The sequence below is a fragment of the Hemitrygon akajei genome, chromosome 2 (assembly GCF_048418815.1).
Source record: "Hemitrygon akajei chromosome 2, sHemAka1.3, whole genome shotgun sequence".
NCBI lineage: Eukaryota > Metazoa > Chordata > Chondrichthyes > Myliobatiformes > Dasyatidae > Hemitrygon > Hemitrygon akajei.
The window spans coordinates 55,801,111-55,828,147 of NC_133125.1; the positions used below are offsets into that span (position 1 = coordinate 55,801,111).

Sequence of the window (27,037 nt, forward strand, 5' to 3'; positions counted from 1 at the left end):
TGAGGAAAGCAAATGGGATGTTAGCATTAATTTTGAGAGGACCAGAATGTAAAAGTAAAGACGTAATGTTTAGGCTTTTTAAAACACTGGTGAGGCCTCACTAGGAGTATTGTGAGCATTTTCGGGTCCCTTATCTAAGAAAGGATGCACTGACGTTGGAGAGGGTTCAGAGGAGGTTCACGAAAATGATTCTGGGATTCAAAAGTTTGTCATATGAAGAGGATTTGATGGCTCTGGGCTTCTGCTCAGTGGAATTCAGAAGAATGAGGGGTGATCTCATTGAAACCTATCAAATGTTGAAAGGCCTCGATAGAGTGGATATGGAGAGGATGTTCCCTTTGGTGGGGCAGTCTTAGGCCAGAAAACAGCCTCAAAATAGAGGGGCATCCTCTTAGAATAGAAATGAGAAGGAATTTTTTTAGCCAGGGAGTGGTGAATCTGTGGAATTCATTGCCACAGGCTGTGGAGGCCAAGCCACTAGGTATATATTTAAGGCAGAAGTTGATAGATTCTTGATTAGTCAGGGTATGAAGGGATACAGGATGAAGGCAGGAGATTAGGGATGAGAGGGAAAATGGATCAGCTATGATGAAATGGTGGAGAAAACTCGATGGGCCAAATGACCTAATTCTGTTCTTACAGCTTATGGTTGTTTCTAGTTTCACGTAAGTTGGTGACAAACATTTTCTCAGTGGTGATCAAAGTTGAAAGGTTTCTCTCTCTACAGATGCTGTATAGTGTGCTGAGTACTTTTTCTATTTCAGATTTACAACTGTTTATTTTGCAAATTTATTAATTTGCTTTATAAATGCTGATTATTTTATTTAAAGTAATATGTGAGTGTTGGTGAGATGTGATTCTATTTAAAAAGATGATTTTTTGGAAAGGAATGCCAGTATTTTGGTATTTTTTTTTAAATCTGAAATTTGCTAATCTATAGCTATGGGCCACAACTACTCTTATTGTTAGAACTCCTCAGGCAGTGCTGGAGTAACAACTTGTATTTTGTGTGTGCAAGAACAAATTACATTTTTCATGGATGTGGATGGTTTATTCAAAATTTAGTTCAAAGAACCACATCCCTCACCTATGTACATTTATGTTTCTTCAGTCTGCAGTCTGTCAGCTGGAAAATTTGGTACTTTACTCAGTGGATCTTGGGATACAACCTGCAAAGTCTGGTTGAATGAGAAATGTTTGATGACTTTACAGGTATGTTTTATTTTCTTTTTATCATTTATAATGAATTCGATTCTGAACTCTCATGCTTTAGTATTACTTGAAGTACATTTTGTTTTAGGGCCATACTGCAGCTGTATGGGCAGTAAAGATACTGCCTGAACAAGGTTTCATGTTGACAGGATCTGCTGATAAAACTATCAAGATGTGGAAAGCTGGTCGATGTGAGCGAACATTTACGGGTAAGTCTGTGTATAATCTGGATTTTTTTCACATCTCCAACATGCTAACAGCATTGTATAATTCTGTATTCAGATTTCTACCTTTAAAAATGGAAGGTGGGTCGTTTCAGACAGACATACATACTTTATTGATCCTGAGGGAAATTGGGTTTTGTTACAGTCGCCCCAACCAAGAATAGTGTAGAAATATAGCAATATAAAGCCATAAATAATTAAATAATAATAAATAAGTAATGCCAAGTGGAAATTAGTCCAGGACCAGCCAATTGGCTCAGGGTGTCTGACACTCCGAGGGAGGAGTTGTAAAGTTTGATGGCCACAGGCAGGAATGACTTCCTGTGACGCTCAGTGTTGCATCTCGGTGGAATGAGTCTCTGGCTGAATGTACTCCTGTGCCTAACCAGTACATTATGGAGTGGATGAGAGACATTGTCCAAGATGGCATGCAACTTGAACAGCATCCTCTTTTCAGACACCACTGTCAGAGATTTGAGATTCATAGGCTATTGATAGACTCTATCTGATAGATGGTACTAGAGCCTCTTGCATAACTTGACAGAATGGTGTATGTGAATTCATTTAAAGCTATATAGCTTGTAGACCATAAAACAGTACAGCACAGGAACAGCCCCTTCGGCCCACAGTGTTGCGATGAGATTAGTAATCAAATGCTTAACTAAACTAATCTCTTTTGGCATATGCCTTCTTTAACAACTGATTTGGCCCCTTTCTGTGAGATGTGAACCTGGACCCCAGGATCCCTCTGGATCCTGCAATTAACAGTGTTATATACCTTTACACTCTCAAAGTGCAGCACTTCACATTTAGCCAGTTTAAACTGCATCTGCCATTTCTCCACCTATATCCACAATTGATGCATATCCTACCATATCCTTTGCCAGTCTTCTACGCTACTCACAACACCACCAATCTTCATATCATCTGCAAACTTGTTAACCCACCCATCTACATCTTCGTTCAGGTCATTTATATATATCACAAATGGCAAGGAACCAGTTCTGAATCCTGCAAAACACCTCCAGCCAGAATAAATCAATGGACCACTACTCTGTCTTCTATGGACAAGCCAATTCTGAATCCAGGTAGCCAATTCACTGTGGGTCTTAATCTTAATCTGGGTGAACATCCCATGACGGACCTTGTCTAATGCATATAGAGACAACATCCATAACTACTTCCATTAATCACATTTGTTACTTCCTCCAAAAAACGCTCAGTCAAGTTAGTAAGACATAATATGTTCCCTCAAAGCCATGCCGGCATTCCCTAATTGGACCATGGTTTTCCACTTGCTCGTAAATCATATCCCTAAGAATCCTCTACAGTACCTTCCCCACCACTGATGTGAGACTCACTGGTCTATAGTTCCCAGGATTATCTTTGTTTCCTTTCTTGAATAATTGAACAACATGAGCTATGCACCAGTCCTCCAGGATTTCACTTGTGGCTAGAGAGGCACAAAGGTATTGTTAATACCCTCAGCAATTTCATCACTTATTAAAACCTTATCTTAAAGTAAGTTCCAATTTTCAGTATTCTCTATTTCTGAGTGAGCAAAATTATTTCTTATATGGTAAAATTCTGTTGTTTGTTATTCCTTTCACTGAATCAGACACGTGTCTAGTGGACAATGGATATTCTGATTGGGCAGAACAAACTATTATTCATATTATAAAATACACTGTACTATACATTATAAGTATCATAGGACAGAACAATCAAGAATGGGCTTAAAGGTAAACAAAATAAAACTTATTTTGAAGGGACAGTACAGTATTAAATGCATTGAGGACTTTCATTTTGGCTTGTTGACAGTTTTAATTATGGAATTGTATTATGGAAAGAGGTAGAGCAATACTAGGTTATTTGCAGATAGTTTTGTAAGCGTTGGGGAAGCGGGGGTGGGGAGTCCTCAATATGAACATGTCTGGAAATGATGACTATATTGTCTTCCTTTTCTCCTGAAAAGAGAAAAATTGAATAGCATTGATATGGAGAGTGTTTACAATTTTGGGAATGTACAGAAATATTTAATAATTATCATGGCAATTAAGTAAATCAAATAGTTAATTATAAAGCTTTTGTATCTATGGTGTAGTGAGAATGCTACCATAGTGAGTTGAGAAAATATATAAAAGCAAGATTTCTTTTTAAAAACAGGATAAACAAGGGATTAATAAATAGGTGGTGAATGGTTCATAGTGACTGTGTTGGCTGAAGGTTGCCTTTTTGTGTTGTACTCTTTATGATTCTACATTAAAAATAGCAGTAGGGAGTTGGTTATTTAACCCTTTATACCTACTAACGAATCAGTCTCATCATGGCTGATCTGTTACCTCAAAATATTTTCCTGTACTTGATACTTTTTACTTTATTCCCATAGCTTTAATATGCAGTAGTTCCTGTTCAAGCAATACTTCAGTTTTAAAATTCTCAATCAATATTGTTTATGTCTTTGATATCCAATACTCAAGATAACATAGACATTTCTTACAATTAAGTACCTTTTTTTTCCACAGACTGTTTTCCCAATAGCCTCCATAGCTCTGTCCTGGAAAGTTTGAATCCTTGTTTATATATTTAATACCAAACAGCTTTGTGCAGGCATTTATATGCTCACTACGTTCATGTACTTGTGCTTCTGCGATAATACTTGGATCATCCACTCCTATAGACTTGAGTATTACAATAAATTTCTTGTCAGCATTCCTTGTTCTGCCCTCCATAAATGTGAGATCACCAACAAGTATCCACACCTTGTGAAAAACATCTGTCAAAAACCCTGTGCTTCCTATCCAGGAGAAGCAGCAGTTTGCATTTAAAGTTTCTTTCCTCTTTTTCAAACTCCATTATGATGTGGTTCATATCGTTTACTTGAATCTCCTCTAACCCCATTGGAGGAGATTTGAAGTTCAAAGTACATTTATTATCAAAATATGTATACAGTATTCAATCTTGAAATTTGTCCTTGCAGGCAGGTAAAAACCAAAGAAATGCCGTAGAACCCATTTAAAGAAAAAAAACATACAAGACCATCAAACAACTATAAAAAAAACAAATTGCACAAATAACAACAAAAAAACAAATAACATCAAAACTTTAAGCATCAAACTGCAGAGTCCCCAGCCATGAACTGCTGAGGTGATTGAACCTTGCAACATGGGACCTAAGACTCTTGTATCTTCTGGTGGCAGAAGCAAGAGAGAGATCTATCAAATGCATTCAGATGGTACTGAACACCCGTTCGTTTTCTATTCTCATCCTTGTCGATTTTAATCTTGATTGATGCTTTAATTGCCACGGAGTAATGGAGCCGACGGCAGGTTCGTGTTCCGTCATTAGCAATCAATGCAGTGTACACACTCAGTGTACGCAGCTGTACTCCAAATCTCCAAGGAGTTCACAGAATAGCCAGTTCATTCATTTGGCCCAAAGGTGCAATCAATCGCAGTTCAGAAGAAATAAAAGTTCATTTAGAAGAAGAATATTCAGTAGATCTGTGAATTGCTTACAAGATGTTGCCATTGGTCGCTGAGGCCATCTTGCCAGAAGTCAAGCAAATAAAAGATGAACCAAATAAGGAGCAGTTTTCCATAACTGAATTCAGTTATTCTAACATAAGAGTTTTTGATCGCCATACTCTAGAATTCTATTCTTAAATCTTTGTGCTTGTCTTCCTTGCTTTTGCTTAAAACCTCTTTGACCAAGAGGTCTGTCATCTACCTTAATATTAGAGTAATATTAAGCTTAATTTGTGTTGAGACATTGTTGCTAAACAGGGAAATGGGTAAGGATAAAGAAAATAGAAGGCTATGCTGCTGATGGTTAAATTAGGATGAAAGATAGGGGTAAGAGAGGGCATGTTCTATCAAGTAAGCTGTATTTGGTGTCCAAATACATCCTATGTTTCCTATGTTTGTATCCAATGTTTTATGGGTAATTTGTTTTTCATTGTAACTTTGCATGTCACCTGATTAGCAAGATGAAATATTTCATAAGATTATTATATTGCTAATAGGTGTATTTCAATTTTGTTTTTTTTTATTATTAACTTTGGCCTTTTTTAGGTCATAACGACTGTGTTAGAGGACTGGCCATTTTGAATGAACTAGAGTTCCTGTCTTGCAGTAACGATGCCACTGTTCGACGATGGCAAATTACTGGGCAGTGTTTGCAGATTTATTATGGACATACAAATTATATCTACAGCTTATCAGTCTTCCCAAATGGAAAAGGTAAGCATTTCTAACATTCTTCTCTTTATTTATGATATATTTGATGCATTTAAATTTAATGTTTAGTTTGCAACAATTGGCAAGAGCATGAAACATTTTAAATTGCTGACACCTACAGTTGTGTTAAGCCTGACTAGTGTAAATGTTTGTCTTACAGACTCTCTTGGTGCTTTGGACATATTCTTGTTTTATTTTGGAGAGGGAATCTCATGAATGAAAATCATTCTTGTGCCATAAAATGGAAGATGCTTTTTGGCATAGAAACATTTTTAAGTAATAGTACATAATTATATTACAGATGGAAAAATGAAATACCACATGTCTTTATCACTCCTTGAGTTTTGTACAAGTGGTAATATTTGAGAGTCAAATGAGATTTGGTAGATGTATTGCAGAGTTTGGACAAATTCTGTGATTGGTAATTCATTCAAAGACTAGTTAGTCATATATGAGCTTAGTGTGAGAATTGAGCAAGTGATTAAAAATATCTATTTTAGTTCAAATCTATTATTAATTATGTTAAATATTTATACTAAATTGTATAGTTAATCTGTCTCTAAATGTCATTGGATTTGTCTTTTACTGACTGCATTTATTCATGTCTTGAAAATTACATGTGTGTCTCCATCAAATTACAACCTTCTTGTTGTTAATTTTTTCATGTGTGCTATTTAAGTTGTACTTTTCTCTGATTGCAATGGTCTCCTCGTTTTCAGATTTTATTACCACAGGGGAGGATCGATCCTTAAGAATTTGGAAGGATGGAGAATGTACTCAAACTATCAGACTTCCAGCTCAGTCTGTTTGGTCCTGCTGTGTTCTGGATAACAGTGATATTGTTGCAGGTTCAAGGTAAATTTGCAGTATTATTTTATTTTACTATTTATTTTGAGATACAGCACCAAACAGGCCCTTCCCACCCAATGAGCCTCACCGCCTAGCAACCCACTGATTTAACTCTAGCCTAATCCTAGTACAATTTATAATGACTAATTAACCTACTAACTAGTATGTCTTTGGACTGTAAGAGGAAAGAGGAGTACCTGGAGGAAACCCACGCATTCACAGGGAGGACATGCAAACTCCTTATTAATTCCTGCCATTTGCAAAGTGTAATATAAATCAGTTTTTTTCAGGATCTCAAGTAGTTATTGATTTGCTGATGGACACATGCTTACAAAAAAAATCGAGTAAATAATATAAAATACCCTTTTGTTTCTGATTTATTGTTCTTTTGTTCAAATTGAGACAACATCCTGACTCGGATTCCTCTTATACAACTATGCATAATTATTCTATGTGGACTCCTCTTGATTCGTATTTTGTCCCACTGGCAGCAAAGCCCCTGCCTGTAGTTTTAATACCCAATTCTCCAATTTTGTCTTTAAACCCATTTCTTTCTCCTTCCTTTAAGCTGCCCTAAACTGTGCCTTTTTGGTCAATGCCTCTTCATATTATAAGGTGTATTTTTCCTGAATACAGCTGTGTAAGATGATTTAAGATGTAAGATACTTTGACTGATCTATGTTTGCTGATGAACTTCTGTTGTAGTGATGGTGTAATAAGAGTATTTACTGAAGCCGATGAACGAATGGCCTCTGCAGAAGAGATCCAAACTTTTGAGAATGAGTTGTCCAGCGCAACTATAGACCCTAAGACTGGAGATCTAGGGGATATAAATATCAATGATCTCCCAGGGAAAGAACATCTTAATGAGCCAGGTATGTGATATATATTTCTCCTTTTTAAAACTTGATTAAAATTGGAAGGTTGTTTTATAGTGTGCTGAAATCTACATTTAAATCTAGTAACATTTTCTTGTTTACAGAATAGAAAAAGTAATATTCAAGGGCTTATTTCTGTTTCAAATACTTTTAGATGAAGATGAGCGTTTAATCTTTCCTAGTAAAAATTGCAGGATGGATATTTTACAGCTGTTGTGATTTTTTTTGTATTTTCTTAACACTGATGTGCAGTATTTACAATTTCTTTTTATAGAATTTATCCTTGTCAATTACTAATGTACAAATATACGAATTGTGATTGAAATACCAAGTACCATAATCAAAGCCTAGACACTCTATGGATATAGGAAACTGAATTCCACTGGCAGACAGAAGAAAATTCCATAGACACCTGCAGGCTAGCTGTACTGAATACAGTGTTCTAGACTTCCCTGTGAGCATTGTTGTGTCTGAGTATTGCAGCGCAAAAATGGAGATGTATTTGGATATGAGATGAGCACACATTTGATCTTCCTCACCACCTCTTGATTCAACAGGGAGTCCCAATGGTATTCTATATGTTGCTGACTAAGCTAAAATACACTTCATATCCGGTGGTGTTATCTGCATTATTCACGTGATACATCAAAAAAATCGTGATAACAGAATATTACTGTCAGCTCTTTGAACTGGTTTTTTGGTTTTGATATTTCACGGTATTATTGTTCACGGTATAAGTTATATAATGATATATTCATGTGTGTGACTGATTAAAGTCATTGGAGAGGCACTGAAGCTGGTGATGTAGAAGTTTTTATTCATCACACCAGGCAGTCATCATTCTGGAGGTGCTCTTTGTAGAGGCTCATAACCTCAAAGTACATCACATTTTTTAAATATATCCTTAAGATCAATGTTAACCCTAGGTAATTCAATACAATTTCAATAGCTGCAATGGCATTGTTTACTTCAGTACTTTGGGTTAACAATTGGTTCCTTTGAGATACATGTATACAGTGGAAGCACATTGTATCTGATGAGACACCTCTGATGGTTCAAGCGCCTTTGTATAAAAAAAAAAGAAATAATTAGTACAGATATTCGTAGAAACTTCCGACAATGGAGAGCCACCCAAATTAATGTTGTTAGGGCTGTCCCTGAGCACACAAATATCCTGAGTACACAAAAAAACTATTGATTGCCTATACCTGTGCCTGTATTTGATATACTAAGTGAAAACATCAGCTTGGTCTGCCAACATGAACTCTGGTCACAATGTTGCAAATAATTTAGCCCATGTTGCCTGGTTTGATGAAGACCAACTAACACAACCTCATTGTCTTAATGCTTGGCTCACTATATAGCTCTTAGTTTGTGAACTTTAACTTCAGTTTACTGCTTGCAAATTCTAACAAAAACTGAAGTCTGTTTCTTAGTTGAATTAATACTCTAACAAGTTTTACTTGTGTTTTATCATCCTTTTAAATACAGAACTTCTTTATGCATACATTCAAAATTATTATCACTTACTCTGTAAGCTTTATGAATTCACTAAAGTATATTTTGTTTAAAGCATAGTATTATTGTGGAACTGAAAAAAACCCAGTCTTGAACCTGCTGTAAATTTAGTACTTTTCAGCTTGTCTGCCTCAATTCCATTATATGATCTGTGCTCATATTTCATTCTGTTTGTGACCAAAATCAATCTATTCCAGCAATGAATAAGTTCAAGCAAAATTCAGTGTTTTGAAAATGTTTTACGCAAGTCCTAAATTACTAAAATGTTATGTTGATAATTTAAACTTTGAAAGGGTAAAATAACTCTTAACCAAATGGCTCAATGAATTTTAAGTATTTTATTCAATTTTATAATATTTCTGAAGTTTGGAAAAAACAGTAAGTCCTTTCAATCTAATTTCTCTTTGTTAGATAACACTCACATATAAGGAATCAATCAAGTTAGTCTTTTTTTGTAAAACACCTTGATATGTTTATCTTGGTTAAGACTGCACAATACTGTCATGTGGATATGTGATGCTGGGTCATAGATAAAAGGTTGGCTGACTGTGGAAGAGAAGAGTGGAAATAAAGGGGGCCTTCTCTGATTGGCTGCTGGTGACTAGCTGGATGTTCTCCCCAGGGGTCGGTGTTGAGTGTGCTACTTTTCACATTGTATCTTAATGATCTAGATGACAGAATTGATGTAATTGAGGACAAATTTGCAAATGATACAGAGGTAGGTGGATGGCAGTTAGTATTGAGGAAGCAAGGAGTCTGCAGAAGGACTTGGATAGGTAATGAGGCTGGGCAATGAAGTGGCAAGTGCAATACAACATAAGGAAGTACTTGGATTCCAGTTAATTGGGACACATGAGGACCAGTACATTTTTACCCAATTAAGCAGCTCCCCCGTTAGCTGAAGTTTCATGAAAATAGTTTAAAGTATAAAAAAGAAACTACTATTTTACTTAGTAACAAGTTATGTATTTATATGAAAAACAGAACCAATATTACTACAATACTGTGAAACTATGAGTTCCTAATAGTTGTTGATGGAGGAATTTATCTAGTTTATGCTGGCTTTTTTTGATTGACTATAAATGAGTAAAATCAGCGCAGACACCTAGTGCAGATAATGGACTGCCTTCCTACAATGCTTTTGACGATTGCATATGCTCCAAACCTTCATTTTCATTGTAAAATTCAAGATAATTGTCAATATCTTCAAATCTTTTGTAGTTGCTAACTTGTTGAACTAGTGAAGGCATTTCATTTTTACTGCCAGCTGTTTCTGGCATCTCCAAGCCTGAATGCTTGTAACTGCGGTGAGCAAAACCATTCTGAATTGTCTTACTGCTTATTTCTCGCCAACTACAGTGACAAAAATCACTGCTTTTTTGAACACCATCAAATGCAACTGATGCCTTTTAAAAACAACTAGTTTCATGTCTAATGGCCACACAAGTGCACATGGCCGATGCTGGTAATAAACTGTTCGGCAACAATCTCCTGTCCCAGTTAAGTGGCATAGTGTCCCAAATAAAAGAAAGGAATCCTGGCTATTTTCTTGACTTATTTTCCAAGCCTGACAGTTTCATTATGCAAACTAGATGGTTACTACTTTGCTTTAAAAGAAAATAATCTATAAGAACTAAGAGGGAGATGATCATCTCTCTTGCATTTGACCAGCTAATTTTACTCATTCTTAAAGTGTGGTTCTAAAGGCACAAATTCAGAACAAGATAGTTGGAAAACTACCTTGTGTTTTAAGCCAAACTTAAAATGAGCATTAGGTCATCTTTTGTCCATATTCTTTGGTTGTTGAACTTGGTATTTTTGTTTAACCCTTTTTCAGGCACAAAGGAAGGTCAAACACGACTAATCAGAGTTGGAGATACTGTTCAGGCTTATCAGTGGAGTGTCGTTGATGAGCGATGGATAAAGATAGGTGATGTAGTGGGTTCATCAGGAGGAACACAGAAGTCCTCAGGCAAAGTTCTTTATGAAGGCAAAGTATGTTTAAGGATTAATTAATGTCATCTGATAGATTTGTGCTTGTACCTAAAATGATAGTCTTCTCCAGTGTACATATAGAAAACAATGTAAATTCACTTATATTTGCAAGTATGTTATGGTTTCATTTGTGTTAGGATATTAAAGTAATAAAGTAATTAAAGTCAATATGTCTGTCATACAGCTATCTGAAATCACTATTTTGTTGGCTTCTGGAGCACTCAAGAACTCTCTCTGCTTATGTTATATTTATGGTGACAGTAGCAGCCAAGTATCCATTCTTGGCTAAATTCACCCTCTTTGGATAAACAAAATATTGAACAGACAATTACTGTATAGCCTTCCAATTCTCTGCAACTGATTTAGTCACATTTTTCTTTGGTGTATCTAGTTTACAACTGTTTTTGCCATATGCACATACACATGTGCACATCTCCAAGAGTGTTCTTTAATCTTACAAGCATCATGTCACCCGTTGTTCAGTAAAATGGTGATAAACCTACATACTCAAATCTGGTGACTGTGTCCGCTCTTTTATTTACTAGACAAGAAGCTTTAATAATACACTGTGCAGTACATTGCCTTTAGTGTTCTCTATCAAAATTGATATTCTTTGGGTCTATCTTTACATAAAACTAACAATGAATTTATTATTATATTGAAGGTAACTAGTCTTGAGTCCTAAATGACATTAAACATAAGAATGTTTTGTATTTTTCTCCCCATATTAGGAATTTGATTATGTATTTACCATTGATATTAATGAGGGTGGACCTTCAATGAAACTGCCATACAATATTTCTGAAGATCCATGGCTTGTTGCGCACAACTTCTTGCAAAAGAATGACCTGAACCCAATGTTCCTAGATCAGGTTGCGAATTTCATTATTGAGAATACAAAAGGTCATACATTAGGATCAACAGGCACCGGATTCTCTGACCCTTTCACAGGTTAGTGAGGTTGATGTCCTAAAAGTATTAATTTGTATTTCATATACAGTAAATGAATACACAATACTCTGGTTTCATTGTGAAAGATGTAATAGGTCATACCTGTACCCTGTGTTTTGATCCACTACCATTTTCCATTCTATACTACCACCAACCCATTTGGTGCAAGTGCTGAAGGTCTGACTTAATTACAGAGTTGGCAATGGAAACATCTAACAAGATCCTCAACCATGCATACAAGGGTAATGCAAGTGAGCGATCATTCCAGGGTACTTGTCCAAAGGCAGCCTAATCATCTGTACTGTTGTGGTTTAAAAGCATACCAGAATGGCTCTAAAGTTCCATATGTTTTTTAAGTATATCTTTAATGGTGCAATAAACTTTTGGGAAGTCTTTGAGAATGCTTTCAGAAATATTTTACAGATTTGAAACAATAAATCGTGCTATAAAAGGTTAATGGAATGTACTCAATACTTTATGAACAATTGTTTTAATTTTAATTGCCCTGGGTCCAACCTAACACAGGATCTTTGAGGCTTACTGACATAAAACTGCTTGGCGATCTCAATGAGTCCAAGCTTCATTGAGAATGCAGTTACGAATGCAGTGATGGAATCAGATATTCATGATTTTGGGACTTGTACGTACAAGCTGAATGTGCCAGTCCAAAATTTCTTGGTGCTATAAATAGAAGGTGTGGAACAGATATTCCTACACTAGGGCCTTTCAAGGAAATGGGTGAATGATGCAGTAGTACCCTTTTTGTTTGTGTGTGTGTGAGTGAGAGAGCGATCAGTGACAATTGGATCATGAGAATATATTTTTCCAGTTACAGAGTCATGGTTAAAAGAGGGTTCATGAAGTATCACTGACAGGCAAAATTAATGAAAGTCCCAATGCACATTATATAACTATTTTAGGCCATGTATGGTATCACTAGTTTAGCATTTTCTTTATCGAGGTCTGTTCTGCAGTTTCCTGCATTTTTCCCTCTGTCCTTTCTTACATTGTAGTGTTACAGTTGCTGTTCTCCAATCTATGGGAACCTATATAGGACCCTGGTCAGACCCCATTTGGGAGTACTGTGCTCAGTTCTGGTTGCTTCATACAGGAAGGATGTGGAAGCCATAGAAAGGGTGCTGAGGAGATCTACAAGGATGTTGCCTGGATTGGGGAGCATGCCTTATGAGAATAGGTTGAGTGAACTGGGCCTTTTCTCCTTGGAGAACCTGATAGAGGTGTACAAGATGATGAGAGGTATTGATTGTGTGGATAGTCAGGGGCTTTTTCCCAGGGCTGAAATGGTTGCCATAAGAGGACATACGTTTAAGGTGCTGGGGAGTAGGTACAGAGAAGATGTCAGGGGTACGTTTTCTACTCAGTGGTGAGTGCGTGGAATGGGCTGCCGGCAGCGGTGGTGGAGGCGGATACGATAGGGTCTTTTAAGAGACTTTTACATGGGTACATGGAGCTTGGTAAAATAGAGGGCTACAGGTAAGCCTAATAATTTCTGAGGTAGGGACATGTTTGGCACAACTTTGTGGGCCTAAGGGCCTGTATTGTGTTGTAGGTTTTCTGTTTCTATCTTAAAAATATCATTATATATACAGTACTCGTATGAGTTATGTTGTTAATTTTGACATAGTGCAAGTTCAGTCCCTTTTTTCTTTCTCCTTTTTTCCACTTGATCATAAGTCGATGATTTGTAATTGATTAGTGAAAGCTTGACATTTCAATAACATTTTGATACTTTTCAGGTTCAGGACGTTACATACCAGGAACTGGAATGGGAACAGGTGGCACAAATGAAGTGGATCCTTTTACAGGTATTGTATAACTTTGGGAAGTGCCTTTGAATTAATCAAATAGTAAACTTGAGTTTTAATTAAAACTTTTTGACAATTTTTAGCATTGACAGATACTAAAATGTCCCCCAAAATTCCCCCAATATTTATGATGCCTTAACCTGAATTTGGTTAATCGTATTACAGTGATTTCAATAGGTAATTCTGTTTCGAATATTAGCTTCCTGTCACATCGCCAGCAAGTGGTAGAGTGGGCTCCCTCACTTCTGCCCCTCTGACCCTCAACACAGGTGCCCCTCAGGGCTGTGTCCTTAGCCCCCTCCTTTACACTGTGTATACCTATGACTGTGTCACCACCCACAGCTCCAATCTGCTAATTAAATTTGTTGACAACACTACATTGATTGGCCTAATCTCAAATAATGATGAGGCAGCCTACAGAGAAGAAGTCATCACTCTAATACAGTGGTGTCAAGAAAACAACCTCCCCCTCAAAGGAGCTGTTTGTGGACTACAGGAGGAATGGAGACCGGCTAACCCTAATTGACATCAATGGATCTGGGGCTGAGAGGATGAACAGCTTTAAGTTCCTTGGTATACACATTACACATGGTCTGTACATACCGGCTGTGTGGTGAAAAAGCACAGCAGCACCTCTTTCACCTCAGACAGTTGAAGAAGTTTGATATGGGTGACCAAATCTTAAGAACGTTCTACAGTGACACAATTGGGAGTATCTTGACTGGCTGCATCACTGTCTGGTATGGGAACTGTACTTCCCTCAATCACAGGACTCTGAAGAGAATTGTGCGGACAGCACAGGGCATCTGTAGACGTGAACTTCCTACTATTCAGGACATTTACAGAGACAGGTGTGTAAAAAGGGCCCGAGGGATCATTGGGGACCCAAGTTACCGCAACCATAAAGGGTTCCAGCTGCTACCATCTAGGAAGCGGTACTGCAGCATAAAAGCCAGGACCAGCGGGCACTGGGACAGCTTCTTCTGTCAACCTGTAATTGTTACCTGCTCAGTTGAGGAAAAACACCAGAGACTCAAAATTACCTCTGAAACGGTTTTTATTCAGAGAGGAGTTCATAGCCCCACGCACTTCGGGCGTAAGGTAGCCAACTCCCAATTTGTCGGTTTACAAAGGTCATACTTGTACCCAAAAGCAGGGTACTACATTCGCAAATATGGTTACCAATTCGAATTCATCAGTTGATTGGCTATTGCATAGCTAAGCATGCGAAATGTTCAGAATTAGCAAAGGTTAAAGCGTAATACCTAGAATTAATACTGACGCACTTCAAAACACTTGAAATAGGTATTCTCAAAATACTTTGCCAAGCACATTGTCTTGTGGTCGCTGGTTCCCTTCTCCTTGTGGTCTCCACATCTGGCCTGGCACCTTATTTTAGCTACCTCTCCTTACTTCCCCAATGACGTACTCCTCTCTTGTCCTGTCTACATATTTTGCTACACTTGCCCCTCGCCCACCCCCTCTACAGGTACCCCTTGCCCTCTTCACATTCTCATTCCCTCCTGTGATCATGAAATGATCACTCTTCCACCAGGCCATCAGGATGATTAATTCATGCTGATAAAATTGTATACCTTTTTTCCATATCCCAAAACTTGATTGTTTTTATTTCAGAATGTTTAGCTTTATTTCTTTGGTTTTGTGTGGCAAGAGATTAGCTATATATTTTAAGAAGTATGGAGCTTAAAGTAGTAAAATGAGGTGGAGGTAAAGATGAGCCATGATGTAATTGGTTGTGCGAATGAATGTTCAGCTGCTGTTTCTATGTTCTCTGTTTCTTACTTAATTTCCATTTTCATGAGGACCTTTAACTCTATCCACACATGGAGAAAGCTTGGGTATTGTCACTCTCAATATTTGATTTGATCCATATAGCATTCAGTTATTTTTTGCGAATCTACATTTCATCTATCTTTGTGCGCCATTTAAGTTAGCTCCTCCATGCTTAATTTGAGATTCACAGCAAAACTTCTTGTACTGGCATAGTACTCCTTAGAAAACATGAAACAAACTTGACTGATGCTGATATCTATTTCAATACATTTAAAGTTGTGTAAACTTGTATACATACCGATATTAAAATAATATTCATTGTTTATTTCTATCACAGGATCTGGTCGTTATGTACCTGGTTCTGTAACATCTAGTGTTACTCCTTCTGCGGGAGGTGACCCGTTTACAGGTAAGGTTTTAAGAATGCATTTAGGGAAAAAAATAAGGTTTACATGACTTATCATTTAACTTAGTTTTTTCATACATGTTGCATCTGATAATTTTAATTTCCAAGAACTCTTTTAATTACCACATTAATTCATTTATGGCAGATGAATTCAATCTGTAGGGAATGGATCAAGGTGATACAATGTTGAATTGAGGGCAAAAACATTCTCTGGTGACTCTTAGAATTTTGTAAACTTGGATAGGGTTCCTTTAGCCTTTAAATGATTTAACCTTAGAATTTTACGATTATTAGCTTGAGATAAATTTTAAAATTAATTAAATGTTCAACATGTAATCTAGAATGCTTGGACTTTCCTTTTCTGTGGATTATTCTCAGACCACAATAAATGTTGTACTCAGGACTGAAACAGCAATATTCTGGTGGAAGCTGCCTTTACATTATAAAACATTATTGTTCATAGGAGGAAATGCGTATGTTTCTGCTGATGGTCGTGCACTCACAACATCCATCAGAAACCCTTACTTTCCCAAAAAAGATCCTGTCACGTTTGATCAGGCTAATACAATTCAGATAATAGGTAAGTCCTTTATTCTGTTTATATTGAAACAAAGCTTTTGTTATTTCACTCTTCATATTATCCCCCCCCCCCAAAAGTATTGGTGTACTTTATTAGTAATAAGGTGACTTTAATGTTGCTACACATTGCTATGCCAAAGATTGATTCTTTTAAGGTTACTTTATCAAATAATAGCAACTCACACAAAACGCTGGTGGAACACAGCAGGCCAGGCAGCATCTATAGGAAAAAGTACAGTCGACGTTTCGGGCCGAGACCCTTCGTCAGGACTAACTGAAAGGAAAGATAGTAAGAGATTTGAGAGGGGGAGGGTGAAATCCGAAATGATAGGAGAAGACAGGAGGGGGAGGGGTGAAGCTAAGAGCTGGAAAGGTGATTGGCAAAAGGGATACAGAGCTGGAGAAAGGAAAGGATCATGGGGTGGGAGGCCTAGGGAGAAAGAAGGGGGGGAGGGGAACACCAGAGGGAGATGGAGAACAGGCAAGGAGTGAGAGGGGCAGAGAGAGAAAAAAGGAAAAAAGGTGGGGGGGGGGATAAATAAATAAGGGATGTGGTGAGAAGGGGCATTAACAGAAGTTAGAGAAATCACTGTTTATGCCATCAAGTTGGAGGCTACCCAGACGGAATACAAGGTGTTCCTCCAATCTAAGTGTGGCTTCATCTCGACGGTAGAAGAGGTCATGGATAGACATATCAGAATAGGGATTTCCAGCATCTGCAGATTTCCTTGTGTTTGCGTTATCAAATAATAGTTACTTATTTCCAAAACAATAATTATTACAGGAAAACTAAAAGAATTGAATGAGAGCACTTCTGCTGAACAAAAACTGTCTGAAGATGATCTGCAAATGCTTGAGAACTTTCTTTCAGTTGTATCTAGTCCTTCTTCACAAGAGACTCCTACAGCACAACAATTAGAGACTTTATGGAAAGCTGCTCAGTGGCCAGAAGGTAAGCAAATAATGATATAAATTTTTAATACAGTCAAATGTATTTTGACCCTTGTGAGCAACTGAAAGAAAGGAAAAATCAATACACTACTGCAATTGAGGATATTTAATGTAACTCATCCTCTGTATAGAAAATATAATTTCATTTTATTGCTTTACAGAGAAGGTAGTTTAATATTTATCAGTAGTAATTTTTTTATTAGTTTTTTTAATGCATTTTCTACATCGCTACAGATAGGAAAAAAAAACCCAAATCAAAATGAAGAAAATCAATACAGTGCAAAAATAAACATACAATAATAATATAATACAAAAAAGATAATTGAGAAAGCACCCAAATTGAAGACATGTAAAATTAGTATCCTCCCCAAGCCCCGCAACAAAAAAAAACTCCAGACCAACCACAACACAATATAGAGAATATAAATCAGGACATTCAAACCCCCAAAACTGTAAATACACTTAAAAACAGAAGATAATAATGCCTACTACCAAAAAAAAAAGAGCTGAAAGCAAGGGACCGAAAAAAAAACCTTAGTTAAGAGGAAGGTTATGAAAGTACTCCATAAAAGGTCCCCAGACCTTATGGAACTTTATATCCGAATTAAGAACTGAAAAATGAATTTTTTCAAGGTCTAAGCAGGACATAATATCATTAAGCCATTGAGCATGTGTGGGCGGGGCAACATCTCTCCATCTAAGGAGGATTAAACGTCTAGCCAGGAGAGAAGCAAAAGATAATATTCGACACTTAGTCGAACTCAAACGTAAATCTGTCTCACCCAAAAAACCAAACAAAGCAATTAAAGGGTTAGGTTCTAAGTGGTGATTCAGAATATAAGATAAAGTTATGAAGACATCTTTCCAAAATTTCTCCAAGCTAGGACAGAACCAGTACATATGAATAAGAGAGGCCTCGCCCCTTTTGCATTTATCACAGAGGACTAATATTAGGATAAAATCGAGATAATTTAGATTTAGACATATTGGGCTCTATGAACAATCTTAAACTGTAAAAGGCAATGGCGAGCACAAAGAGAGGTTGAATTAACCGATTTGAGAATCGAGTCCCAAGTCTCATCAGATAGAGATATTTAAATCATGCTCCCAAGCCATTCTAATTTTATCCACAGGGGCACGCCGTAAGAATGCTAATTTATCACGAATAAATGATATTAAACCTTTACCCAGTGGATTAATAGAAAGAAAGAAATCCATAACATTTTTCTCAGGCATTTCAGGGAAGTTAGGAATTAAAGGATTAATAAAGTGTCTAATTTGGAGATATCTAAAAAAATGAGCATTAGGCAGATTGAACTTAGCAGAGAGCTGTTGAAAAGATGCGAAGCGATTATCAATAAAAAGATCTTCAAAATGTCTAATGCCCTTCCTATACCAATCATGGAATGTTGAATCATACATAGTAGGTAAAAAAAGATGATTATGTAAGATAGAACTAAAAAAGGAAAAACCATAGAAACCATAAAATTTCCTAAACTGAGCCCATATTCGCAAAGTGTGTCTAACAAGAGGATTAACAATTAATCTGGATGAACTACTAGGGAGTACAGAGCCAAGAAGTGCAGAAATAGATAAATCTTTAGTGGAACTCAACTCCATTGCCACCCAATTAGGGCACTCGGGTTGGCCATGGAAAAAAGACCAAAAGGTAGCACAATGTATATTGGCTGCCCAATAATATAAACGAAAGTTAGGTAAGGCCATGCCACCCTCTTTTTTAGATTTTTGGAGATAAACTTTATTAATTCTAGAACGCTTATTCTTCCACAGATATGACAAAATAATAGAGTCTAAGGAATCAAAAAAAGATTTAGGAATAAAAATTGGGATTGATTGAAATAAATATAAAAATTTAGGGAGAACATACATTTTAACAACGTTAATACGACCTACCAAAGACATAGATAGAGGTGACCATTGTGACAGACTCTGTTTTGTAGTATATAAAAGATTGGCAAAATTTTCACGAAAAAGATCTTTAAACTTCCTTATGACTAATCCCAAGATAAGTAAATTGATTATGAACTACTTTAAAAGGGAGGTCACGAAATGTTAATTCTTGTGCTTCTTTATTAATTGGGAAAAGTTCACTCTTATGTAAATTAAGTTTATAGCCAGAAAACTGGCTAAACTGATCAAGAAGTGAGAACATTGGAGGTAAGGATGTAGACGGATTTGAAAGAAAAAGTAATAAGTCATCAGCATAAAGAGAAACTTTATGCTCAACACCCCCCTCCAAATCCCGGTCAATTCAGGACAGCTTCGAAATGCTATTGCCAAAGGTTCTATAGCCAAATCAAAGAGAAAGGGACTTAAAGGGCATCCCTGACGGGTGCCACGTTTGAGGTTAAATAAACAAATTTCTGAAAATTAGTCAAAACAGGCAGTAGGACACAGATACAGCAATTTGATCCAAGACATAAAACTTTGACCGAAGTCAAATTTTTCTAAAACTGCAAAAAGGTAGTTCCACTCTATATGATCAAATGCTTTCTCTGCATCGAGGGAAATAACACATTCAGGAATCCCAGTTGAAGGTGAATATAAAATGTTAAATAAACGCCGAATATTAAAAAAAGGGAAGACGGTTTTTAATAAAACCAGTTTGATCATCAGAAATAATAGAGGGGGTCACAGTTTCTAATCCATAAGCCAAAACTTTGGCCAAGATTTTAACATCAACTTTAAGCAAAGGAATCGGCCTATACGAGGAACACTCTGTTGGGTCTTTACCCTTTTTTAATAAAAGAATAATAGATGCCTCATTAAAAGAGGGTGGCAATTTACTGTAATTAAACGAGTCAGATAGTACTGAGAGTAACTGAGGAGAAAGAAGTGAAGAGAATGATTTATAAAATTCTACGGGGAACCCATCAGGTCCAGGAGATTTCCCTGAAGACAATGCAGAAATTGCAAAAGATATTTCTTCTGATGATATAGGCGCATTAAGTTTGGCTTTAAAATCAGATGAAAGCGAAGGAATATTCAGATTATTTAAAAAATGATCAACAGAAATATTCTCATTCAGAGATTCAGAGGAATAAAGTCGAGAGTAAAAATTTTTAAATACGTCATTGATTTCTATGTGATCCGATGTAAAGTCTCCATTCTCCTTCCGGATCTTTGTAATATGTTGTTTAGCTTTGGAACGCCTCAGCTGATTGACTAGAAATTTACCAGATTTGTCACCATGAATATAAAAGCGACTCTTACTTTCAAGAAGTTGGCGTTCAACAGGTTGAGTAGACAGAAGATTAAATTTAGTTTGAAGTTCTACACGCTTCTTGTATAATTCAGGATTCTTAGTTTGAGCATACAGTTGATCTAATTCTTTAATCTGATTAATGAGGTCTAATCGATCTGTACAGGACTTTCTATTAAGATTTGCTGTATAGGAGATTATTTGACCCCTCAAATATGCTTTCATGGCATCCCAGACAATCTGGGATGACATTTCAGATGACGTATTGGTGTTAAAATAAAAGGTTATCTGATCCTTAATAAATTTTAGAAAATCATCATCCGATAATAAAGTCGAGTCAAGACACCAGTGTTTATTTCTCTGAGGGAGACCAGGAAAATGTAAAGACAAAGTAATTGGGGCATGATGAGAAATCAGTATACTCTGATAATCACAAGAATAGACAAATGGAATAAGTTGATTATCAAGTAAAAAATAGTCAATTCTAGTAAAGGTATGGTGAACATGTGAAAAAAAAGAATAATCTCTCTCAGTAGGATGAAGGAAACACCATATATCTGAGATACCATAATTAGAAAGAAAAGAGTGAATAGCTAAGGCAGATTTAGTAGGTAATCTAGTAACAGAGGACGATCGATCCAAATTAGGATCTAACCAACAATTAAAATCGCCACCCAATATAAGAGAGTATGAGTTTAAATCTGGTAGTGAGGAGAAAAAACGTTCAAAAAAATTAACATCAAAATTGGGAGCGTACAGGTTTGCTAGTACAACTTTAGTATTATATAATTTACCAGAAACAATAATAAAACGGCCATTTGTATCAGATATCTTATTATGGAGTTCAAAAGGAATATTTGAATTAATAAGGATGGAGACCCCCCTAGCTTTGGCGGCAAAGGATGAATGAAAATGCTGACCCGCCCACTTTGACAAAAGCCGAGTATTATCAAAACTACGAATATGAGTTTCTTGAAGGAAAGCAATGTCAGCTTTGAGTTGTTTAATATGCAAGAAGACCTTCCTTCTTTTAACAGGATGATTCAATCCCTTTACATTCCAGCTCACAAATTTAAGTGTATTAACCATTATCAATTATTAGTGCATAGAAGGTAGCAGGCATATAAAATATCAAGCAGTACAGTAACAGTCTGGGAGCAAAAATGTAAACATAGATCAGTAGAATCAAAACAGAGACATGTCCTGAATAACAAAGGAAAACAAAAGAAACAGTGAGTAGTGTTGGAACTGGAGAATCCACCCCCCTCGCAACCCAAAACTAGAGGTCTACCCAAAAAAGCAGCTAGCTCTACAAAAAAAATTAACCGAAAAATGACTTCCAGTTCCGTACGTTAACAAAAGTTCCGTATAAATAATATAGCAAATAATAACTAATTTATGCACTAGATAACAGAATTACAAATAGGAACAACTTCAACAGAAAAAGTATAAAACTTAATACAAAAAAAATCAGAAAAGAAAACTAAAACTAACCTACCAGCAAAAAATTATAAAAGATTAAAAGAAAAAAAAGGAGGGGGAAATTATAAATTTAAAGAGAGTACTTATCAACCGTTTACAGAAAAAAAAGCAAAACTTAAACTATAAATCAACCAACAGGGAGGCCTTCAATAAAAACTTCAAACCTCCAAAACAAGTTAAAATCAATTGTAGTTCTCTATAGATAAAGTTATACAGAAATAAAATAGATTACACAAGTAAAATTTAAAAGTCTGCAGGGAAACATTAAACTTAAATCATCTATTTAGAAAAAACGCACCAAGTCCAGGGAGAGATTGACTACAGCCCTTAGAGTTTCAATAGTTAATGTCTGAATTATTCAAGTAAAGTCTGAGTTCGGAAAAAATATCTTTACTTCAAAAAGTACTTATCAACCATTTTGGAAGGTCAGACCGGTTCCGAAGAAGACGAGATGGCTGGAAGACTTCCAACAAATGCCTCAGCCTCCTTATTTGATTTAAACCACTTATAATCTCCAGTAGTAAGCGTAATTCGAAGATCGGCTGGATTTCGGAGAGAGGGTCTGAATCCGCGATCAAAAAGCACTTTCATTACACCTTTAAACTCAGCACGCATCTTCAGAACCTGGGGGGCATAATCCTCCACAAAACGAATGACCGTATTTTGAAAAGCAAAAGTACCTCTGCGGCGTGCCTCCATAATCAAACAGTTTTTCACCTGGTATCGATGAAAGCATAAAATAACTGACCGTGGACGGGAACCCAAAGTTGCACGAGGAACATAAATCCTGTGAGCCCTTTCAAGCTCAGGTGGAGTCGAAAGAAATTCTTTCCTGAAAATCTCACAAAGAAAAGATGAAAAAAATTCAACAGAAGAGCCCTTTTCGGTGGCCTCTGGCAAACCAAGAATTCGTAGATTGCAACGTCTGCTCCGATTTTCAAGATCCACCATTTTGGAAGAAAGTTTACTGTTCTTCTCTGCTAGGTTGGAGCAGAAAGTTTCAAGATGTTGAACACGGCGTCTTAAATCTTCAGAAGTTAAGTCAATGCGAGATAAATGTTCGGCATGTTCATCCACTCTAGCATTAATCTGATCCAATTTAGAATCCAGCTGGTTGAAAGAAGTTTTAAAATCCGTTAAAATATCTTGTCGATGTTGTTCCAAAATAGCGAGAATCTCAGCCGACAGAGCCGTGGAAGTTTCCTTTTTCCCGATTTTAGTACTTTTGGTAGCCATTATAAGATAGATGTGTTCGCAGGCAGGTAAAAGAGAACTAATAAAATAACTAACTAAGGTTTAAGAAGGGAGACACATAGTGCAAAGATAGGAAGTATAACGGAGCAAAAGTTCGGAGCGACTAAACAATCGCCATCTTACCGGAAGTCCAGTAGTAATTTGTTCTGTGATTGATAAGCAAGTTCTGCTTTCTTCAATGTGATGGCTGGGTTGGTTTTGTTAGTTTCAAAGTTTAGAAGTTCAAAGTAAACTTATTATCAAGGTACATATGTCACCATGTACAGCCTGAGATTCATTTTCTTGTGGACATAATAATCCATAACAGAATAATAAACATAATAGTATCAATTAAAGACCACACCAACTTGGGCGCTCAACTAGTGTGCAAAAGGCAACAGACTACAAATGCAAGAAGGAAAGAAATAATAATAAATAGGCAATAAATATCTAGAACATGAGATACCGAGTCCTTGAAAGTGACTCCATAGGTTGTGGAAACATTTCAACAATGGAACAAGTGGAAGTTATCCCCTTTGGTTCAAGGTCCTGATGGTTTAAGGGTAATAACTGTTCCTGAACCTGGTTCTGGGGCTCCTGTACCTTCTTCCTAATAGCAGCAGTGAGAAGAGAGCATGTCTTGGGTGGTGGGGGTGCCTGATGATGGATGCTGTGTTCCCGTGACGAGGCTCCACTTAGATGTACTGAATGGCGGGGAGTGCTTTACCCATGTTGAACCGGGCTGTCTCCACTACTTTTCTGTTCAAGGGTGTTGTTGTTTCCATACAAGGCCGTGATGCAACTGTTCAGTATGCTCTCCCCAATACATCCGTAGAAGTTTGTCATAGTTTAAGATGTCATGCCGAATCTTTGCAAACTCCTAAGGTAGAGGTGCTGCCATGCTTTCTTTGTATTTGTACTTGTGTGCTGGGCTCAGAATTGGTCCTCTGAAATAATAACACCAAGGAATTTAAAGTTGTTGACCCTCTCCACCTCTGATCCTCCAATGAGAACTGGCTCATGGACTTCTAGTTTCCTCCTTATGAAGTCATTAATCACTCCTTGGTCTTGCTGACATCAAGTAAGAGGTTGTTGTTGTGGCACCACTCTGCCAGATTTTCTGTCTCCCTCCTGTATGAAGATTCGTCACCACCTTTGCTACTTTTATTCCATGTTACAGCATTTCATCAGTAGAGAATGGGGATTATTTAACAAGGACTGGATTTAAATGAAAATCTTGCATGTTTTTTTCTTAAGTATGTTTGTGAAGTTGAAGTTTGACCATTTCATTGTCCTAATTGTTCAGTTCTTGTATCTAACAATATTCCTTTCTGTGAAATTAGTTGGGTTTCCACTTCTGGTTTTGTGTTGTAATTGTCTGTATACAATGAAGAGGAAAACATTAATATCAGTTTTCATGTGAAAGAATAATTTTGACATTTGTAACCAAATTTATTATTACTTCTGACTTAGCTAAGTATAGGATAAGCATTAAACTAGTAAAGAGCATGGGTGAAAAAAAAAATAAAGGAATAAAAGGCAATGCACAGAAGATATGGATTTTCTTTGTCTACAATCACATTTTATTTCTTTTGGCAACTTATAGATGTATAATATCTTGAATTTTGCTACTATTTTAAGAAAATTCTTATTCTGATTTTGTGAGATCTTTCTGGGCAGATCTGGAAGTGACCATCTTTTGCAATTAACTTAAAAGAACATCTAATCTTCTGACTGAAGATCTGGGTAAAAAAAAATAATACCAGTAAATGAGTTCATTTAAATATGTTGCTATACCTAGAAAAGCGGCTATATCAACATTCATGATTTGTATCTAAGCCTCTACTCACAATAATGTCTTCACATTTACTGTGCTTATAAACCTTTAATTTATTTGGCTCCTAAGTTCTTTTCTTCCACCCTAATATTGTGGAATGAACTTAAACAGCCAAAGTACCCAAACTTGTCTTTAGTGGCATGATTTCAAAACTTGCTGCAGTCAAGATTTGGGCAAAGGAAAAATGAACTCTACATAATCAACAAACATATAGTATGAATAAATCACAAGATAGTTTTGGAGATTTTAATTATCTCCATTGGAAATCAGTGCCAATATTGAGGTCTAAAGGAATAGAGAAAATCCTGGGAATCTATATGTCTTCATTTTTAGTAGGTAAAGAGGACATTCTTGGCAAAGGATTGCACACAATAATTACATCTGCTATAGTTTTTCCCTTGTCATTGCATTTTCTCCCCACCTTCCCTGGTTTCCTTATTCACATCTTTCTGTCAGCAAACATTTCCAAAACTAGCTTCCATTGGCATATTATTTCCCTTTTTTTTTAATCAGTATTGTTATCAAGGCTGGACAAGAAATGTGTACAAAAGCAAGGAGCAAGCTCACCATTAGTTTGCTCCTTATGTTAATAAATGTCAGCAAAAAGGCTTGTTTCTATGATGTTGTGTTCTATGACTTACTTGCAGGCACATACAAAGAATCTGATTGTGACAGTGACAGTTCTCTGTGTAGTCTGTGTTTTTATTAGAGCTTGGCACTTAGTCCCCGAAAGAATTGTCAGTTACATCAAATTTTCAATATTAAAGGGACCAATAATCCCCATGTATAGTAAGAACACAACAGTTTGTGCTTTCTGTGTGGAGTTTACGCATTCTTCCTATGACCATGAGAACTCTTGCTTGTTCATAATAAATGAGTTACTGTTGTGACATAGTGAGGAAGTAGACCTTTTTATTATTATCTGAACAAGTTTGCATTTATGTAAATCTCATTTTGCAAACTGCATTCTCCAGTTGATTGAACTGGGCTGAATGTTTTGGACAGGTTTTTCATGTCAGTCTGTTTGGATGAACCAAGAGATCTGCAGTCAGCTAAGGGCCAGATCAGTGGCACTCAGTTTGGTGTCCGAGTAAAATACAAAGAAGTCCAGGTTCAACCTCTGGAAAGGCATATTACATGCAAAGTGGCAATGTTGGACCGAACTTGAATTACATAAGAATGTTTGACAGCTGTGGCAGGGCTTAACTCGTATCACCTCCTAAAAAGTGGCAACAGGGTTTTGCTCCCATTATGAATTCCCATAGACTCCAATGACCCTGTGATTTCAGTTTCTGAAGCTGATGTGAGAGCATCCTTTAGGAGGGTGAACCTATGTAAAGCATCTGGCCCAGACAGCCTATCTGGCTGAGTACTGCACACATGTGCTAACCAACTGGCAAGTGTGTTAACCTCTCGCAATCTGAGGTACCCACCTAATTCAGGCAGCCTTCATTTATATCAGTACCAAAGAAGAACTTGCTAACCTGCCTCAATGAATATTGTCCAGAAGACTTGCATCCATGGTGCCCGTGCATGGTACTCTCTTGTTATTCCATTGAGATGTTCCCACAACCAATGATCTCACTTTAAGGATTCCTTATCTTGTTATTTCATGTTTTTGTTATTTATTGCTATTTATTTATATTTGTATTTGCACAGTTTGTCTTCTGCACTTTAATTGATCTTTCATTGATCCTGTTATAGTTGCTTTTCTATAAATTTGCTGAGTATGTCCACAGGAAAATGAATCCCAGGGTTGTATATGCTGACATATACTTTGATAGTAATATTTACTTCGAACTTTTGAACTTCGAAGTGCTTTCAGAATGATGAAACATATC

At 36.7% G+C, this 27,037-nt stretch overlaps 1 protein-coding gene across 3 annotated transcripts in view; it reads left to right on the top strand.

The window, feature by feature from the left end:
- Positions 1-27,037, top strand: part of plaa (phospholipase A2-activating protein) — a 56,057-nt gene that overhangs the window by 24,172 nt on the left and 4,848 nt on the right. For all 3 annotated transcript variants that reach the window (XM_073072464.1, XM_073072454.1, XM_073072475.1), the window contains 11 exons: positions 1,112-1,212; positions 1,301-1,421; positions 5,510-5,677; positions 6,394-6,529; positions 7,229-7,398; positions 10,757-10,914; positions 11,646-11,865; positions 13,623-13,691; positions 15,823-15,894; positions 16,355-16,471; positions 17,255-17,422. In XM_073072464.1, coding sequence (XP_072928565.1) covers positions 1,112-1,212; positions 1,301-1,421; positions 5,510-5,677; positions 6,394-6,529; positions 7,229-7,398; positions 10,757-10,914; positions 11,646-11,865; positions 13,623-13,691; positions 15,823-15,894; positions 16,355-16,471; positions 17,255-17,422 — 1,500 coding nt within the window. The remainder of the gene's footprint in view (positions 1-1,111; positions 1,213-1,300; positions 1,422-5,509; positions 5,678-6,393; positions 6,530-7,228; positions 7,399-10,756; positions 10,915-11,645; positions 11,866-13,622; positions 13,692-15,822; positions 15,895-16,354; positions 16,472-17,254; positions 17,423-27,037) is intronic.